Genomic DNA, 19,430 nt, shown 5'->3' with positions numbered 1-19,430 from the left:
ATTTTCTACGTCCTGTTTGGGAGCTGGAGGTCAACCTAGATCGTTAGGCATTGGTCTAAAAAATCCTCTTCAGATGAAAAAAGGAGCAGCTAAAAGTCAAATGAAGCAAAACATTTCGGAGATAAAAAGCTCACAAAATAAAGTGATGAAAATCCTGAAGTGTTCTGCGTTCCTCTCAGAATTAGCTGAAAAAGGAACTGCACCTGTCATGCAACTGCCAGTACACAGCAAGCTGAGATACAGATTATGTTGGCTCCTTAAAGGAACAGTGCATGATTTCAGGTTGTTTTTGCATACTGCCTTCTAAACTACTCTATTCCTCTATTCAATATGTTCATTATAACCTTACGGCCACACTGTACCGCAATATGGAGCACTGTTCTTGGAAAACTGTCATATTTGCAAACTTTGGTAAACAAAATTGTCCCCCATAGACTACAGAGATTGTTAAAATTCCCCCTTTTTAAATGAACATCCTATTATATTGATTGTAAGTGTTCCAGGATTCCATAAGGGGGCAGAAATATGTTATGTTCATGACTATCAATGAGAAGAATACGATGCAGAACAAAGTTACCACAGAGGTGGCTGCCACTGTGCTTGGAAAGTTTTTTCTTTTTGGTTTAAACAATCTTTATTGCGTGGATCACAGTTGACACAGCGATTCTCCCACAAGCCTGAGGCCGGCAGCATAAAAAACAAATGTATCCTTAGTGACTTTTACACAGCTTTTACGCCTACAACCCAGCGGGCCGGCAGTGATCAATAATCCTTGTGTCATCCAGTCCATTGTGCCGGCCAACGATCCAGTTAAAACTGATATTTGAGCAGTGTTACTTGGTGAACCTTAACTAGAAAACAACCTCCCACCCCCGCCCTCTCCATCTGCCATTTCCAAAGTACCTTTAAGCGGTTCAGCATTTTGCTTAGCTGTTACTATTGTCATGGTCTAGTCGCATCCCACCCACACCGTTTTAACTTATCTGCCTTTGCCCCCGTCCTGAAATTTGTTTGGAAAAACTGATATCATCATGAGTCAGTGAAAGTAACCATTCCATAGTGACACCAAATTTGTCATGTGCACCGGTCACCCTGAAGGTCGGAGCCACCCGATCCCAGCCAAATCACAAATGGGTCCCAAATATCAACCGGTCTGGATCTACTAAGCATTAGTTCCCAATAATGGGATAGTTGGTCCTTACAGTTACCCACAGTATTCAGCCACGCTGACACCGTAGGAGACTGCTGCTTTTTCCAGTGCATTGCCACCTGCCGCTTAGCCAGTAGTAGCAACTTGGCCGTTAGCTTGCGGGAAATCTTTGGGACGTCTAATACAAAACCTAAGAGCGCTGTTAAGTGGGTGGTCTGTAACTGATTACTAGTGATTTGTCCAATGTGTCTAAAAACTTCCATCCAGAATTCCCCTATCGGTCCGCATTCCCATGAGAAATGTGTAACCGTGGCGTTCTGCGCCCCGCATCTCCGACACTTTGTGTCTAGATGTATGCCCATGCGGTGTAACTGAGAAGGTGTGCGGTATAGTCTATGTAAGAACCTAAAGTGGATTAGACTCAGTCTATAATATGGTGAGTGATTTTCTAGCTGTAAGCAGCAGTACTGCCATTGTTGGTCCGTTTTGACAAGGGTAGTTTCTCTTTCCCATTCCTCCTTAGCCGAGGGAGCAATAATAGGCGACTCACCTTGCGTTATACTGTAAATGCTTGTTATTAATTTGCGAAGAGAAGGGTTGGACAGTACATTTTCTAACGCTGACAGCGCAGGAGGTTCCTGAGGAAAAGACACATATCTAGCTCGGCATGCGGCCCTAATCTGATAGTATAAGAGCAAATCTGAGGCCGTAGGCGCTAGTGAGTTGCACATCTGTTGTAGTGTCAGCAATGTTCTATCTGGGTATACATCTCTGCCTTTCTCCAACACATGAGCCTTAGCCCGCATCCCGGCCGCTTTGTCCGTTAGCAGAGATAATAGCAGAATACTCCCAAGTGGCATGGAAGAAGCATACAGTTCCACATGCTGAGCCCTCATCGCAATGCCTCTCCATGCCCACTGTGTGGTTTCTACTGTGTCAATTTCAAAGTGTGGTCTTTTATAAGTCTGATATACTGCAGCATTCAGCGGTATGGGGGTCACTCTATCAATTTCTATCGTCACATGTGGTTGATAGGGTGTCGGGTGCTGCCAAAAATTTATGTATTGCGCCTGGGTGCTACATGCATACTACTCAAAGTCCGGCGCACCAATGCCACCTTGGGTAAAGGGTAGTGTTAACAGTTTCCATGAAACTCTGGGTTGTTTGCTGGCCCATACCAATTCTAGAAGATGAGATCGAAGTTTCCTGAAAAAGTGGGCGTTCAGCGGCATCAGAATATTTACAAATAGGTACAACAGTTTGAGCAGAATCACCATTTTTACGATGGCTATGCGTCCGATCAATGAGAACGGCAGCAATTTCCATCTCTGTACTTTACACTCAATCCAATCCACCACTCTCCCGTAATTAGCTAGCCATATTTCTTGCGCAGATCTTCTTACCCAAATCCCCAAATACTTCACCTCTCCATTAGCCCACTGAATAGGGAATGCCGTGTCAAACGGAGTAGTGGTATCTGTGAGCGGTACTATTATGGATTTCGACCAATTTATTTGAATGCCAGTTAACACACCATAACGTATCAATTCTCTCATAACGACCACAAAATTATCCTTGGGATTAGTTAAGTATACTATCATGTCGTCGGCATACATCAATATTAATAACCCTCTGGATGTGAAACCTATGCTTCTTTGTGTGTGGTGTTGTCTAAGCCTAGCCGCCAATGGTTCCTTCGCAATCGCGAACTATAGCGGCGACAGAGGACAGCCATGCCTTGTCCCTCTCGTTATGGCAAAAGGTTCCGACATCTGTCCGTTTACCGTTTACCCTGACTCTTGCCATTGGACTTGTGTAGAGCAGCTGTATTTGCTTAATAAATAGAGGGCTACGCCCCATGCAAGTCAGTAAAACAAACAGGAATTTTCACTCCAATTAATCAAAAGCCTTTGTGGCGTCTAAAAATGCAGCCGTTGCCTGTACTTGGGGAGCCGAATAAGGGAGGAGTCCAAATACTGTTCTTAAAATATGTGCAGTCGAGCAACCCGGTATAAAACCGGACTGGTCCGTTAGTGCTATCTGCGGGAGCAGATGTTCTAACATGTTAACAATGAGTTTGTCATCCAAATTGATGAGGGATAGAGGTCGATATGAATCAGGCACAGTGGAATCTTTATCAGGTTTCAGCAAAGTGATTATGGTGGCTTCACGAAGTGAGGGGGGAAGGATGTCTGTTTCCACTGCCTCTAAATACATCTGTAATAGACGGGGGCAAGGAAGGATGTCTGCAAAGTCTTTATAAAAGGTTGCTGTCAGCCCGTCTGATCCTGGCGCCTTACTCGCTGGCATGCTGCTTATAACTTGCCTGATATCTTCCACAGTTATAGGAAGCTCCATATATTGTCTTGCCCCATCGTTAAACCAAGCTAGGGCCAAAGTGTCCAAATAGTCGATAATGTCCGCCTGTGAAGGGTTGGATTTGGAAGTATATAGTGTTTCGTAATATCGGGACATTGTACTTAAAATTTCTGGTGGCGTTCTGACTATCTCACCGTCCTCCGTTTTCATTTCAGTGATGTAGTATGCTCCCCTAGGTGGTCTAAGCAGGCCTGCTAGCGTTTTCCCGGCTCTCTCTCCCTCACCATACCGCCGCGCCTGAGCATGTTTGTGTAGGTATGTCGTCTCTCTCTCAGCCTCTGCCTAAAATTCTGTCAATTTGGCCCTGATCTGTGCCGTGGTAGCATGGGAAGGGGACTGAAGTGGCGATCTTTCCAAATCTCTAATTTCGCGCTCAAGCCTCTGTAATGTGTTACGTATATCCCTGAGGACTCCTGTTTTAAGAGCTATGCAATTTCCTCTTATCACAGCTTTAAACACTTCCCATAGTGGTCCAGGTGACACTACAGTTCCCTCATTTAGTGTAAAATATTCATCTATTTTCCCTCTCAGCTCTTCTCGGAATACTTGGTCTAGCAGTGCATCTGATGGAAACCTCCAGCTAAATGGTGTTATGTATAGTCCTGGCACTTTAAGTGTCAACTGAGTAGGTGCATGATCAGAAAGAGTACAAAGTCCTGCCTCGACCATGCATTGCGATGATGTGTCGCACACGTGCCCTCCCTGAGTGTCGGGTGCAGCGCTCTGCAGGAGTCCACCAAGCGGAGGTCAGTAATTATGTCATGCAGCAGTGCTGAGGCTTTCGGATGATGTTCAAGCTGTGCCCCTTGCCTGTCAGTTGCATCCGATAGAAGTACATTGAAATAACCTCCCCACAGACTGTTGAGTTAATCATTGCTTGTACCTTCAGCCCTATATATTGAAAGAATTCCGGGGAGTCCTTATTCAGGCCATATGTGTTTATTATCACCATGGGTGTGTTATATAGTGTGCCTTGTAGCAAGATATACATTCCTTCCCTGCCCACTATTGTGTGATGTGATCGCCACTGTATACCTTTCCATATCAGTATTGCGACTCCCCTGGAATAAGTAGAGTAGCCAGCTTCCACCACCTACCCCCATCTGTTATTCCTAAGCAAGCCCGCAGTCGTCTTCGTCAGATGATTTTCGTGTAAGAGGCAAATGTCAACCCCATGCCCCGAGAGATAAGAGTGAAGCAATCTCGCCTTTCTGCGGTCATTCAATCCCCTGACATTCCATGTGAGACATGTTAAGTGTGTCATAGTGGAAACAAGTGGTACATATATCCGTGACCTCCGGGTGACTCAAATCCAAGTGAAGCAAAGGCGCAGAACATTGCATTCTTAGTATAATTTAGATTAATAATGCCCTTAAGGCGATAGGTATGTTTGGACATTCTGGTGGGCGACAACCCTATTTGCTCGTAACCTTTCCGTAATAATCTGGCAGGTCCCTGAAACTGAGCAGCCTCTCCCCACCTTCCCTCCCACACCAACCCCGCAATCGGTTGTGAATAACCCACCCCAACTCCCGACAACTGCAAACATAAACTCCACAGAAGTGACCCTAAGGGATTCATCCCATGGGGAAACATGGGTCCGCCGGCATTACTCCCCTGCACTTATGGCAGGGTGGCCGAGCACCTTCCTTGCTACCACAATTTCCAGTACCTTTTGTAATCCACTGTAGTTTTAGCAGTCATGCAAGGGGGCAGCCAATGTACTTAAACATCGATCACATACTTTCAAATTTGTTCATTAACTGCCATTGCAGCTAACCCGAATCTAATACCCCAATGTATCATACTGAAAAACGTATCTGCATATCCGGCGTAAAGCAAATTAACCTTCAGTTGTTGTCACTCAGATTATTTTCAGCTTGGGAGCCGCTCGACGCCGCTCTTTGTTTTTGGTCCTTAGCCATTTGCTTCGCGTATGCCAAAGCCACCTTGGAATCAGTAAAGAAGGTGGGTTTACAATGACCCTGAACCCGCAACTTAGCCGGATATATTGTTGGAAAATTTTCTTAGCAGGCAAGAACTCCCTCCGGGCCGCTTGGACCTGTAGTGTGAAGTCTGGGTACATTGCAATGTCATTTCCTTTGTACTGTATGGCCCCTTTTTTACGTGCCAGTTTAGGGATCGTGTCACGGTCCCTGAGCACTCTCGCCAAAGTAGGTCTCTGCGGCGCCCCCGGACGTGGTCTGGGGCCCAGCGATCTATGCACCCGTTTTATTAAAAACATTTTAGACTAGTTGGCACCGAAAAGATCCGTCATTATTGTCTCAACGGCGGCACTGTTGCTATTAGATCTTAGTGCCGCGTTCGACACGGTCTCGCACAGGATTTTGCTTCAACGACTTGAGGAGGTGGGGGTTACAAACTCCGCCCTGTGCTGGTTTCGATCTTTCCTTGCTGACAGGTCATTCCAGGTCGCGATCCCGCCCGGTAAGTCGAAAATCCATCCGCTAGACCTGGGGGTCCCACAGGGGTCATCGCGGAGTCCCACTCTATTTAATCTTTATGTGAGGCCGCTGGCAGCGGTCGTCAAGCAGTGGGGCCTGACGATGGTCTCATATGCTGACGACACGCAGCTGGCGGTCACGCTGAGTGGGGACTCAGACACGGAGGCCCTCAGGTTCTGTGACTGCTTACGGGGGGTGGCCAACTGGATGAATACCAACTGTCTCCAGTTGAATACCAAGAAGACTGAGATCATGGTAGTCGGCAAGCAGGCGGCACTGTGGAATGACAAGTGGTGGCCTCCTGAATTGGGTGTGACTCCGTCTCCAGTATCGGAGATAAAGAATCTGGGGGTATGGCTTGACCCGTCTCTCGGTTTCATCTGCCATACCAAGAAGGTGGCAGCTTCTTGCTATGGCATTATTAGAGGACTCAGGCCAATCCTTAAATTCTTTAATGCTCCCACCAGGCAGCTGGTGGTTCAAGCATCAGTGCTGTCTCGACTGGATTATGCCAACTCACTTCTGGCTGGGATCAACCAATCCGAACTCTCTCGACTGCAGCGAGTTCAGAATGCTGCAGCCAGAGTAGTGAAGGGTCTACCAAGGCGTAGTTCGGTCGCTAAATCTTTACACTCGCTTCACTGGCTTCCTGTACACCAAAGGATTAAATTCAAGGTGTTATGCCTGGCCTTTAAAATTCTCAAGGGTACATCTCCCCAAATCTTGGAGAATTTGCTGACACCGTATGTCCCCTCGCGAGCCCTCAGATCCTTAGGTCAAAATTTGGCTGTGGTTCCGCGGTTTAGACTTAGTAGAGCTGGTGGCCGCTCCTTCCGAGTCTTCGCGGCAAATTGGTGGAATTCTCTTCCGGGGCATATTCGAGCAATGGACAATCTCCTTCAGTTCAGACGGGCCATCAAAACTATTTTATTTGTTGAGCTCCCTCACTGTGTTCTATGGTCCCTCTAGTATTTTGCGGTGTTGTGTTGTGTTGACCTTGTCAAAGCGCCAGGACGCCCCTTTGCTGGGGCAGCTGTGCGCGATACAAATAAAAATAACATAACATAACATAACAATGTATTTCTCCATGTTTTGCATATCTGTTGTTTAAACAGAAATGCCAGTGATTCTTACATTATTCCTCCTTGATCTGGCTTCCAAATCCTCGTTATTCTGCTTTATGGCATACAACAGTCCATCCATTTCACGCAGTTTCTTGTCCATGTCTGTTCGTCCTTCTTCTGTCTCAGTTACCCTAGTTTCCAAGACACTCATAAGGCCTTCTTGCTTTTCCACCCTTTGCGTTATCCTGTCAATTCTTTGCGCTAGGGAATCCATTTTGGAGTCTATGCCCTGGAGACTTGTCTTCATTTCCTTAAACATCGACCGGATGTCTTCTTCCGGTGGCAGGGAAACTACATTGTCCTCGGTCTGACTCTGTAGGTTGGACTCGCCCCCCGCCGTCTTGCCGGACTTCCTATTGAATGTTATCGGGGGTTGTCTTTTATCTGGTTTACCCATGGTTGTCTTGTATCTTGTTTACCCACTTTTACTTGCTCTGGGTATCGTGTGGTGGCTTACGCTAACAATTGTTATGCACTTTAAATTTGAGCTCCTTTTCCAGTTGTGTAGTACGGGCTAGCTATTATCCATGCACTTCTACTTGGATCTAGTCACTTCCCCCACCACTCTTGCCGGCTCTGTAATACTTATTTGGCGAATTTGCGCATTACGGGCTGGGTGTGCAGCGATATTTCAGTTCCAGCAAATCCCTCCCATACAGCGACTTCAGAGACTCCTCTCACTTTGCCGTGCCTCTGTAAGTCCTGCAAAGCAGCCTTTCGCAGACGTTGGTATCACCGTATCCGCACCATGTCTACCTTCACCAATTCCTCATTTCCACAATGCGCTCAATTCACCATAGTCTAGGCCTCCATCACCTGAGTTTTCCGACTGTTATGTATCTGGGTGGTCTGTTTCTTGCGGCACATAGTGTCAGCCTGGCCCTACTGAGTAGTGCTGTACTTTACAGGTGGTGTCTTCGTTATTTTCTCCTTCCCTGCCTTACAGCGCCACAGCAGTTTTGCCGCACCCGCAACAGCGCGCAGTTTCAGTCGCCCTCTCCAGCACAGTCGGGCGCGTTATAGTGGCTTCCGGTTAAAGAGTTGTTCTGTGCTCCTCAGGCAAAACCAGGCTCAGGATCTCTGTTAACATCAAGTGGAGCAGGAGGGGGCATGGCCTGATGCCGATGGAGACGGGAGACTGAATCGGAGCTCCTGACGGTGATCCCCTCTCTGGCACCATCTTGACCGCTACAGAGGAGCCCCGGGCGAGGAGACCGGCCCTGCGGGTGTCGGAAGCATAGGCGCGTCGGGGGCATTTGCTGCAGGGTGTTGTTAGCCCTCTCCTGAAGAAATAGAGCGGATGAGCCGGCAAGGCCGCGGAACGCACAAGATGGCGGCTGCGCGGCAGTAACGGTTCCTGGGATGCAGAAAAGCTATGTGCCTGCTTGGGGGCCGCCCTGTGCTGCAGACTTGGAGGGTGGAAAGGTGACCAGGGAAGAGGCGGGGACCGGTACTGCCACTGGTGCGGAGGTGGCATACGAAGGAGCCTAGGGGGGCCTGGAGGCCTGCCGCCGCGGCCTGAGTAAAATGGTGGCCGCGAGGTCCTAACGGCTCCTGGAATACAGAGGGGCTTGAGACCTGCCAAATGATTGCCCTACGCGGATGCCCTGGGAGTGGAGCGAGTGATATCGGCGGCGGCAGGAGACAGAAATACCGGAGGTAAGGAGGTGGCGCGGGGAGGTTCTGCGGCGGACCCCGGGACCTGGCGAGTGCCCCAACGCTGGAGCGGGGCCTGGAGGACGGCGGCTGCGGCAGGGACTCAGATCCCCAATTCGGCTGGTGCGGCCTGGAACGCACGACAACAGGTTCCCCCCCCTCATGGTGGATGGATCGGGGGGGGCGAATAGCTGAGCTGATCGGGGAGAGAGGAGGCAGCGCTGCGGGGAGGAGGATATAGGGTCCGCAGCGGGAAATGGAAGAGCGCGAGGAGCAGGTGCCGGGTGACTCTGGTGGATCCCTGGAGCTGTGTGAGGCCTGCGATCTGACTGCCACGGCAGCAACAGCTCCTGGTTGAGTGAGACATAGAGGGGGCAGAGAGACTGAATGAGAGCTGCCTTGCGTGGCCCCCTCAACTGACCACAACGGGGTCGCAGTATAGGGGGCAGGGCTCCAAGAGACGCTTGTGTGGACCATTGCTGAGGCCGCAGACGGATTTACAGAGGGGCTAGACAGTGGAGGCCAGGTGTCCCGGGGTGATCCTGGACGCCCAGGGACGGTACAGAGACAGACCGGCGCAGAGGGACACCTGCTAGGCGGAGCGACAGGTCCACAGTTACGGGGGGTAGCGAAGCGCTAGGAAGGAGAAGTGCCATGAGCGCAGCCCCACTGCTGAAACTGCTGCGCTGTGGCTGGCGGAGTGAGCAGGATCGCCGCCAGCGGACTTTGTACAGCGGAGCTTGAGAAGCAGATAACTCACCAAGGTGCTGGGCAGCGGGCCGAGCATTTGTGGTAGATGGTGTGCCTGCCGCGATTGATGACGCTGGTCGGCGGAGTTGGGACAGCGCAAGTGGGCGAACTGGACCGCGGGACAGCTGCTTGTGGATCTTCTGAGCCATAGGTGCCCCAGTAGTGGTGGCAGGGACTCCTCATCGGTCAGGGATACAGAGAAGGCGGGGTCGGAGGTGGCAGTCCCAAAGTTGAGGGGTCTGAAGCGGACATGGCTTACGAACATTATTATCGCACTGGCACTGGATTCCGCTGTGGACGGGACTGCTGCATGACTATCGCATAACGACAGGAGTGTGCCTTGGAGCGGCCAGGTCCCACTTACCTTGCAGAGACGGCAGGTAGGACCGCAACCACCCCCATCCTGTCTTAGACCCCCCGCTGGGAGTGAGAATTGCTGACTTGAGAGCACCATGGGCCGGAACACCAAGAGGCGGGACACTGAGCAGCAGAGGGGGCGAGGGAAGATCGCGGAGACTACCTCCATGATATTCTGCAGGCTATAGAACGCTCACGACTGGCGGTGGAAACTAAGATTGACACTATCAGGGAGGACTTGGGTCTTCTCCAAACGGACCATTGAAAACTGGCCGACCGTGTCACGGCCACAGAAGCGGAGATAGAGAGCTTGCGGCCACCAGTCACGGAGACGACAAGCAAACTCGCGGCCATAGAGAAAAGAGTACAGATACTGGAGCAGCGAGCAGAGGATGAGGAAAATAGGGCCCGCAGGAATAACATTAGGGTCACGGGCCTTCCCGAAAAGGTCGAAGGGAACAATATGGTGCCGTACCTTGAGCACTGGGTGCACACGGAAGTTGCAGAGGAGGCGGTGTCCACATTCTTTGAGCTAGAACAGGCGCACAGGGTACCAGTTCAAGCTCCGCAACCTGGCAGGCCGCCGAGGCCAGTGGTGGCCTGCCTCTTGTTCTACAAGAATAGAGATCATGTGCTGGGGCAGGCGCGCCTTAAAGAGCAGCTTAAGATAGACAACAGTGTGGTATGGATCTTCCCAGACTTTTCACGGGAGGTGCAACAACAAAGAGCATCCTTTACAGCGGTCAAACGGAAACTGTGCCAGATGGGGGTGTCCTACTCTATGGTTTTCTCGCCAAACTACGCATAGTGCATAATGGAGGGACTACCTTCTTTACCACCCCCCAGGACGTATGGGGCTGGATTGAGGAACAAGATCCCCGAGGACAACAGCAAGGAGGAAATGGCCAAACTGACAAAGCCTTGCCATGCTCCCCTGACAGAGGGACAACTTCAAAGAACCACCCGACGGCGGAGGAGGCGAACCAGCAGGGGCCAGCGCGATCGCAGCGGTGGCCTCGGTGAGTGCACCAGACACCCGGGAACCACTATTGCCATCCGGGGAAGAACAGAGGGACTCGGACTCGAGTTTAGTGGGGGATGCCATCCAGATCTTGCCACATGTGACTCCCAGATGACCTGATGTGAGATGGGCCACGCGCGCAAGTATACTCGGGACTATGTTCAGGGGCGAGAAGGGGGCTGTCGGTGATATCGCCTTGAACCTCACTTGGGGCGGTGGGTCCCTGAGGCCTATCTGAGATATGTAAGCCGGGGGGGGGGATCCGGAGGGGCGGAGAGGACGGCAATCCTCCAGGTGGACTTTGACCTAACCACCACTGCTGAACTCTGACTGTTGGAAGTCTGACGAAGGTGCGCAGTTTGGATGGGGGAGATGTTCTCCCTTGTCCTGGGGAGGGGGAGTTGGGATGGTGCTTTTAGGTTTCGGAAGGGATTGGTATTATGGTTAACAGGGAGGGATGCTGCTATCGACAGGGGGAAAGGTCAAGGCATGCTACTCTGTAAGAGGTGCTTGCATGCTATGCAAAGAGGTTCTGGGTCTCCGAACATACAGGGGAGTCAACATGAGTACACATGCAGCAGACCACCTATAGCATAATGTCGTGGAAAGTTAGGGGCATGCACTCCATGAGTAAAAGGTATAAAATATTCTCACAACTAAATAGGAGAGGGATGCAGATAGCGATGCTCCAAGAGACTCACACACTGGACAAGGAGGGGGAGGCACTGCGCAGGCGCTGGAGAGGGCAGGCGTTTTACACGTCATACTCTGCATTTGCCCAGGGAGTCCAGATCTGGGTGCGGGCGGGGGTCCCCTTCCAACCTATTGAGCATAAAATTGATCCAGAGGGAAGGTACGTGTTTGTCACCGGAAGGCTTGACGGGCAGGATGTCACCCTGCTCAATGTATATGGCCCGAATGTGGATCACATTAGGTGTCTGGAGCAGCTGTCGGGGATTCTGGCACCGTACAGGACTGGGGCGGTTTTAATAGGAGGGGATTTTAATTGTGCTGCAGATCCTGAGATGGACCGATCACACCCACCTCTTCGGGACTCTACAGTACACACAGTGGCTAGGGCTTTTAGGGACTGGCAAGCTCGCTGGGGGCTTGTGGATGCCAGGCGCACAGCCCACCCGACAGATAGGGACTACTAGCACTTATCCCACACCCACGATTTAAACATCCGACTAGACATCTTTTTAAGCACGCCGGGCCTCTGCACCCAGCTGGGGGGGACAGAGTACCTGACCAGAAAAGTCTCTGACCATAATCCACTCATGCTTCGATACAGGTGGGGGAGGATTCTGCAGCCCATCCCTAAATGGCGCCTCAAACCGGAAGCACTAGAAGACCAGGTCTTTCTAACAGGAGACTAGGGAACACATCAATATGTTGCTGATAATGCGGGCGCCACTGACTCTATAATCACGGAATCGGAGGCATTCAAGGCTGTGATCAGAGGGAGATGCATGGCTACATCTATTGGGGTCCGTAGGACGCTCACAGCAGACTTAGAGAGAGCAGATGGGGTACTCAGGAACTTGGACAAGAGGCGGCCGGAACATCCGGAATTGAGGCAGGAACTCCTGGAGGCTAAGGAGGAGGTGGCAGTGCTGGTAGAGCGTCAACGATGTTTTGATTTCCAGAAATACATGGATAGGACACATGATAAGCGGGATAAAGCTGGGCGATTGCTGGCATGGCTCGCTAACGCATCCCGGCGGGGCAGTGCTACACTGACAATACGTGACCAAGGGGAGCGCCCGTTTCACATGCAAGAGGAGATTAGTAGCAGGTTCAGGGAGTACTATGCCCGCCTATACAGAAGCACTGGCAACCGCGACAGACAGAATCGCAGAATACTTGGCACCTCTTCCGCTCCATACCCAGGAGGCAGAAGAGGCGGAGTTGCTAGGAGCAGCGATTACAGAACAGGAGATCAGGGGGGCAGTCAAGGCTGTGGCACGAGGTAAAACTCCGGGCACGGACGGACTGCCCCAGGAGTTCTATGCCACCTACTTGGTGGAGCTGTCTCCCAGGTTAGTGGAACTATACGTGGGAGAATGGGAGGTTACCACACACAACGAGGGAGGCGGTAATGGTTCCCCTGCTCAAGCCTGATAAGAACCCAACAGAGTGCTCCGCATACTGACCACTATCGATGCTAAATCTTGATTTTAAAATTCACAGTAAGATATTGGCCACCAGATTACTGCCACATATGACCTCCTTGGTACATCCTGACCAAGCGGGATTTATCCCTAGCAGAAACACCACCCTGAACATCAGGCGGCTGTTTGCAGTGTCACAACAGGGTGCGGTAGAGGCGCAGGAGGGGGTGATTTTTGCCATTGATATCGAGAAAGCGTTCGATAGTCTTGAGTGGGAATTCTTATATGCAGTCCTCTCGAGGATGGGGTTGGGGCAGGGATTCATCTAGTGGGTTTAATTACTCTATAAGGACCCAGTGGCGCGGGTACGTACGGGCCGCACCATTTCTATGCAATACAATGTGGAGAGGGGCACACGACAGGTGTCCCCTCTCCCCCCTGCTCTTCTCGATGGAGCCGCTGGCGTGTGTGGCAAGATCGGGGACGCCGTATGAGGGTGTTAGGCTGGCAGAGCAGATGCACCATATCGCATTATATGTGGATGACTTACTGCTTTTCCTGAAGGACTCAGTCACGGCGTTGGGGGGAGCCCGGCGCATGATGGGCGAGTTCGGAACACTTTCTGGACTCTGCGCCAACTGGCAGAAGCCGCGACTCTTCTCGAAAGCAAGGGAGGCTCTGCCACCTGCGGGCCTAGGGGACCTCCAGTGGGAACCACGCTGTTTTAGATACCTGGGGTCAGAGTTTATCACAACCTCTCTGATGTTCAGGAAAGAAATATAGGCGGGGCTCTCCGATCACTAAAAGGCAGTATAGTTTTCTGGGGGACATTGCCCCTGTCAGTGGCGGGGCGAATATCATTGCTGAAAATGGTAGCGCTACCCTGATTGCTATATTTTTTTACCACGCTCCCAGTGTGGATCCCCAAGACATGGTTCCGCTCACTCGACTCTCTTCTGGCTACTTTTATTTGGGGTCCCAGCAGGCACAGAGTGGCGTTGGTTACGTTGCGCAGGACGCAAACAGAGGGGTGACTAACTGTGCCGGATATGGAGAATTATTATCTAGCGGGACAGCTCCAACGTTTCACACAGTGGGTGGTAGGAAGTCTAGATCCGGACAGGAGGACGCCCCCATTCACCCCAAATAGAACAGATGTCCTGAGTACACTCATGGGCACCCTTAAACAGCACACCATAAACTCCTCTGAGCATAGGGTAATGAGAAATTGCTGGGTTAGGTGTCTTCAGAAAACCAAAACCAAACGTCCTTACTCCCCACATGTGTCCGTGGTGTTATTGGAGGCGCTCCCGCATGGGGGTCAGTGGAGACGGTTAGAGGAATGGGCACAGGCGGGAGTCACTAAGATAGGAGACTTATACGGTGATGGGGAGCTTCACACATTCAACGTCTTCCAAGCCAATTGGGCTATTCCACAGGGCCATTTTCTGTTATATGGGGCAGTTACTGGGGCTATGCGGAGGCACTGGGGTCAGGGGGCAACAGAACCACCTACACACGCTACATGCGAATACATAAGTCTAGCAGGAGGTGTCATTAAAGCGGTCTCATGTATCTATAGAGCCATTCGGCGGGACTCCACGGGGCCACTGGAGAGTCTGAAAGATAAATGGGAGGCAAACATTAGAAGTCCTATAACGGATAAGGGCTGGGAGAATACGCTGCTCAGGGCCACCAAGGTATCCCGCAAAGCACGATTCCAATTAATCAGTTTTTACACTCTGCATAGGGCATATATTACACCTGACCGAATTAACCGCTATTTTAACCGGGTGGATGCGAGCTGCCCCCGCTGCCAGGAGGTAGGGGCTAGTTATATTCACATGATGTGGAGTTGCCCACGGATAGAGGGATATTTGCAAGAAGTGGTTCGGGAGACAGCGCGCGTCACTGAGAAGGAGATCCCGTGCACCCCCAGTCATGTGCTGCTCAACCTATTCCCTTACTCCGCTAAAACCAAGGTCACTGCCAGGTTCCAAGATCTGGCATATATACTGGCAAAACGCGAACTCACTAGCAAATGGAAGGCCCTGGCAGGTCCGGGGGTAGGCAATTGGAAAAGGGAGCTAGTGAAGTGGGCAAGCTGTAAACATAGGATACTGCTTCGGAATGCAAAGAGAGGCTTAGGACGACTGGAGAGGGCGCAGGCCTGGGGGGTGTTGGTGGAGGACCTGAAGAATGAGGACCAGGAGTCTGCGCCTAGCACGCCACAGACAAGACAAGATCAAGACAAGACAAGATCTCAACCGGCTAGCCCGGGGGTTTGGATCAAGGAGGACCTGGGGAAGAGGTATGAGCGGCCTATAGCACCCTAACATCCACGTACATGGTGGGCTCTATGAGCACGGGACACGGCTATGAATGAGACCCAGACCATGTATACAGCGAGAGGCAACTTGACGGGTTGGTCGGCAGCAGCAGGGGTGGGGGGGTATAATAGGGAGGGGGGAATTGTTCGGTTGTTAACATTGCTGAGAATCACATACAGCTAGCTAGCACTGCATAGGGCGGCAGGCAATCATAGGGAGGGAGGGAGGAGGAAGGGAGGAGAGGCATGATGCCCAACTGGGCTGGACACTCTGAAGGGCCTTGCAGACATTCAATGATTAAATAACAATATGTATGAATAGTGCTGATTAATAAATGTCAATAAAATTTGTTTAAAAAACATCAAGTGGAGCAGCTACTTCCAGTGCGCTCCCATACGTAACTTATTACCAGCTCCCGGACACAGAGCACCCCCGCGATGTGCACTGATCCTTCCCACCTGTAACCGATGCATGCAGACAGGAAATCATTTTCTGCCATGGGTCTTGATCCAGATTAATTAAATTGGCGCCCCGCACTCGCTGTGGCATTCAATACGGGCATCAGTGAACTTGCAGTCCCGAGCCGCTGCACCCTCAAAATGGTGGCTCCGTCTGTTGACTATTCTTAGCAGTAAATTACCAGCACCACGAGGCAATATATTCTACTCTGCCAGCCTTCCAGCGTTCATGTTGCACTTCACGATGTCCGTTATAACACTAGGGTCCTGCCGACTTCCACTTATGGGTCTCCCGGTGCTGCGGCGCATCGCGCCTCCGACCCCCTCTAGCTCCCGACGTCGTAGTGCGGGCAAAATTGCTAAAATTCAATCCGACACACTCCCCATTGATCAATAGCTTACTTGTGTGGATGCTAGGAGCTGTTTCCTCGCTTGCGCTCGTTCCAATCAGTTGGCCCCACCGCTTCCGTCACTGCACTTCTCACTACCTCAGTCTGCAACCCGGGAAAGTAGCCACCTGAGAACCCGGCTTGTTCTGGCGGCGCCCTATGAAGGCCGACAGCCGACACTCGCCTCCCTTTGCTCCGCTTACACAGCTGGTAGCTCCCTTTTGCTGCCGCTACATAGGCAGGATATATCTGTGCAGCAGGCACACGATTTGGGTAATATTTGCGGATTTATGCCGGATTAATAAGGCTCGGCCGGCAGAGCAGCTCTAGCTTGCGGTCATTTCGCAGCATAGCAAAGCCACACCCCGTGCTTGGAAAGTTAGAGGGGTTATAATCATGAGCCTGAAATTAGCATGTTTTATTTCATAGAAGCCAAAGCAGGAAGCCCAACAGTCTTTTGCTTTGAAGTGGATTACACAATTTCAACTTTGGACTAACTAACATGACCAGGAAATCAATAGGTGAAACTGCAAGGAACCTCAAATGCTTTGATTGGTAAACCATACCAAGTATTCCTGACCTTGGGCGACAGTTGCACTTGATATTGACTTTATCTTGAGAGTCATGCATTATTTTGCCTTACAAGCAGAAGGCACAGATGGAATATATGTTATTAGCAGCACACTGGCAATCAAAAATGAAACTTTTAACAGTATCATCCTCATCCAAGTACTAAGCCTAATGTTGATTATGTAAATTTAACTAAAGAACGACAACTGTCAGCAGCACTTTCAGAAATCTTCCCATTATGGGGCGAAAATGTAGATAAACTAATATGAAAGGAATATGTCACTGAACAACATTACAATGTAAAAAAGTAATCTTTTTAAATACATTTATAGGAAATCAATGCCGATCAGTCACTTCAAATGATCATCTGCTAGGCTAATCAGAGGGAATGTGGGAAAGGCTATGGGTCGACCGAAAAGTGGCAAAGTACGTAGTGGTCTAAGAATTTCAAATCGAAAGCTTGTTTGAAGAGATGCTTCTTAAGTTGGCATGGTGTTACCATGGATTTGGCATTGGTTTCAGAAGGACATGCATCAGAAATGTACATATGGAATACAATTTGCTTGCTCCCACTGGCATTTTTGTGTAAATATTAACTAGAATGGGTAAATGGTGGAGCTCTATGGAAAGCTACAGTGAATTTAATAGGTGTGTGGTAACAACCATCAACGAAAGTTAGGGTCTCTTAAGACTGGTGCTTCAAATCCTACTTTATCAGGCTCAACTTGTGTAACACACATTCTGAAATTAACTAAAGTCATTAATATATAATAATATAATTATCAGAATACCACTCCTCTCACAAAATAGAGCATATACTTACCAGATTCTGAAGAAATATCTGCATTCTCATTTGCCTCAAGGACAACATCTGCAATAAAAAACAAATTATATAGTATGTGACGCTACACAAAATATATGCAATATCTACCATAGTTTTGAGCTACTACCTTAACTGAATCGGGTCAATCATTTTAGGTTAAATATGAACTATTAGTGCAATTTACCTGGCATTAAGTACCGCACTAGGCTTTATTCAAGATGTGTACTGGAAAACGTGACACATACTGAATTCGATAAAGCTGTAAGCTTCATACAAGACAAGTAAAGATTAACAACAACACCCTATAGGCATGGAAACTCGAATGATGGTTGCATTCCACCTGAACTAAATGTACTCGTCCAAACAAAGTAATCCAAACTCCTCTAGAAAAATATTTAATACTTGAATACTCAGCATTAAGAATAACCCATGTAGCACCCATTCCACAAACAAATTATGCTGAAAAGGCCTGAAGACTTACTTAATTCCCCTAGGAATGTTTTTTCCATTACAATCCCAAATAACAGCCTATGAGAGCCTGTTACCACAACCAACACCAACAAAATCAATGCAGAGCAGACACACAGGAACATCAAAAACAGTAATCTTATACAAATAAAATTAACTCCCACACAGTGTCAGATACCCATCTTCTTACATGCAGGGACACACGTATACCAAGCTTTAACACAGAATCAGAGCAGGATCACCCAAATAAAATGTATGGCATTCTAAAATGTATGCTGCAAAATTGCAAATCAGCTGTGGTGCACAAGACTGAAATCAGAAACCCCTGGGTTGTCAGTGTGGTGGACACATTTATACAGAATAAGACCTGGCCTTCAACTGATGCCCTCCTAACTGAACGGTATTCCATCTCTCAACTGGGCAGACAAAACAGAACAGGAGTGGGAGTAATAATTATTCCTAAGGGTACACTCACCTGTAAGGTGATTAAGACGCTCAATATTTAACTTTTCTAAGGTCTAGTAACAAAAATCAGATCAAACAACATGTCTCCAATCATCGTCAATATATTTTGCAACAGTAATGGCCAGAATAACAATTCTGGAGAAACACGTTTAGTTTACCCTCTACAAAAATCTGGAACACTTTAACAATACAAGGAAATGAGATTTCAATATTCACTAGAGCGATAGTTTTGACAAAGCAGCAAAACACTGACAACATCCTCACAAGACAATAACGTGATCTCATAGTCAAACTTTCCCAACTTTAAGAGAAGCACCACTTTAGACCTCATAATAACAACAAATTGTTAAAGATCCATTCCATGAGTAATGGGCTAACAATACACAGATACAAGGCAAGATAACCTTAACCAAAATTGTATCAAGAAGACAACCAAAGTGCCTAATCATAAACAGTTAAAACCTGAAAAATACTGATGCAGAAACGTTGAGGCATAACATAGCTGCCACATTAACCACCCATTCACCTTGTGGTCATATTGATTACATAAATCAACTAAATTCAAATTACAATATTGTGGCAGTATCTACTTTAGATGAAGTAGTCTCAAAGCTTTGAAAAAGTAGTCTCAAAAGCTATGAATCAACTCCTTGGTTCGCTGTAGAATTGAATTATGAAAGAAACAGGCCAAAGAAACTTTCCCACAAGATCAACAAAATAGCAAGGCCATCTCGACCCACTCTTCCAGACACCTCAACTGGGAAACGTGAACTATTTGCCAAGTCCTTTTATGATAAGACAGAAAACTTTAGGGATGACATCTAGCCTAAATATAAGGAAAATACACCATCAAATAGGAATCTTTTGACCTTGAATCTAAGTATTTCCTAGAGGAAACAATGAAAAACCTG

At 49.0% G+C, this 19,430-nt stretch overlaps 1 protein-coding gene across 2 annotated transcripts in view; it reads right to left on the bottom strand.

Moving 5' to 3' along the window:
* LOC147706850 (exportin-5-like) overlaps positions 1-19,430 on the bottom strand; it is a 2,308,032-nt gene that overhangs the window by 324,413 nt on the left and 1,964,189 nt on the right. For both annotated transcript variants that reach the window (XM_086926017.1, XM_086926018.1), the window contains exon 34: positions 17,587-17,634. In XM_086926017.1, the coding sequence (XP_086782143.1) occupies positions 17,587-17,634 (48 nt within the window). The remainder of the gene's footprint in view (positions 1-17,586; positions 17,635-19,430) is intronic.

This window comes from Lissotriton vulgaris, chromosome 6, assembly GCF_964263255.1.
Source record: "Lissotriton vulgaris chromosome 6, aLisVul1.2, whole genome shotgun sequence".
In the NCBI taxonomy this organism is placed as follows: domain Eukaryota; kingdom Metazoa; phylum Chordata; class Amphibia; order Caudata; family Salamandridae; genus Lissotriton; species Lissotriton vulgaris.
Note: the sequence above shows the minus strand (reverse complement) of the source record. Positions and strands in the feature narration are given on the sequence as shown.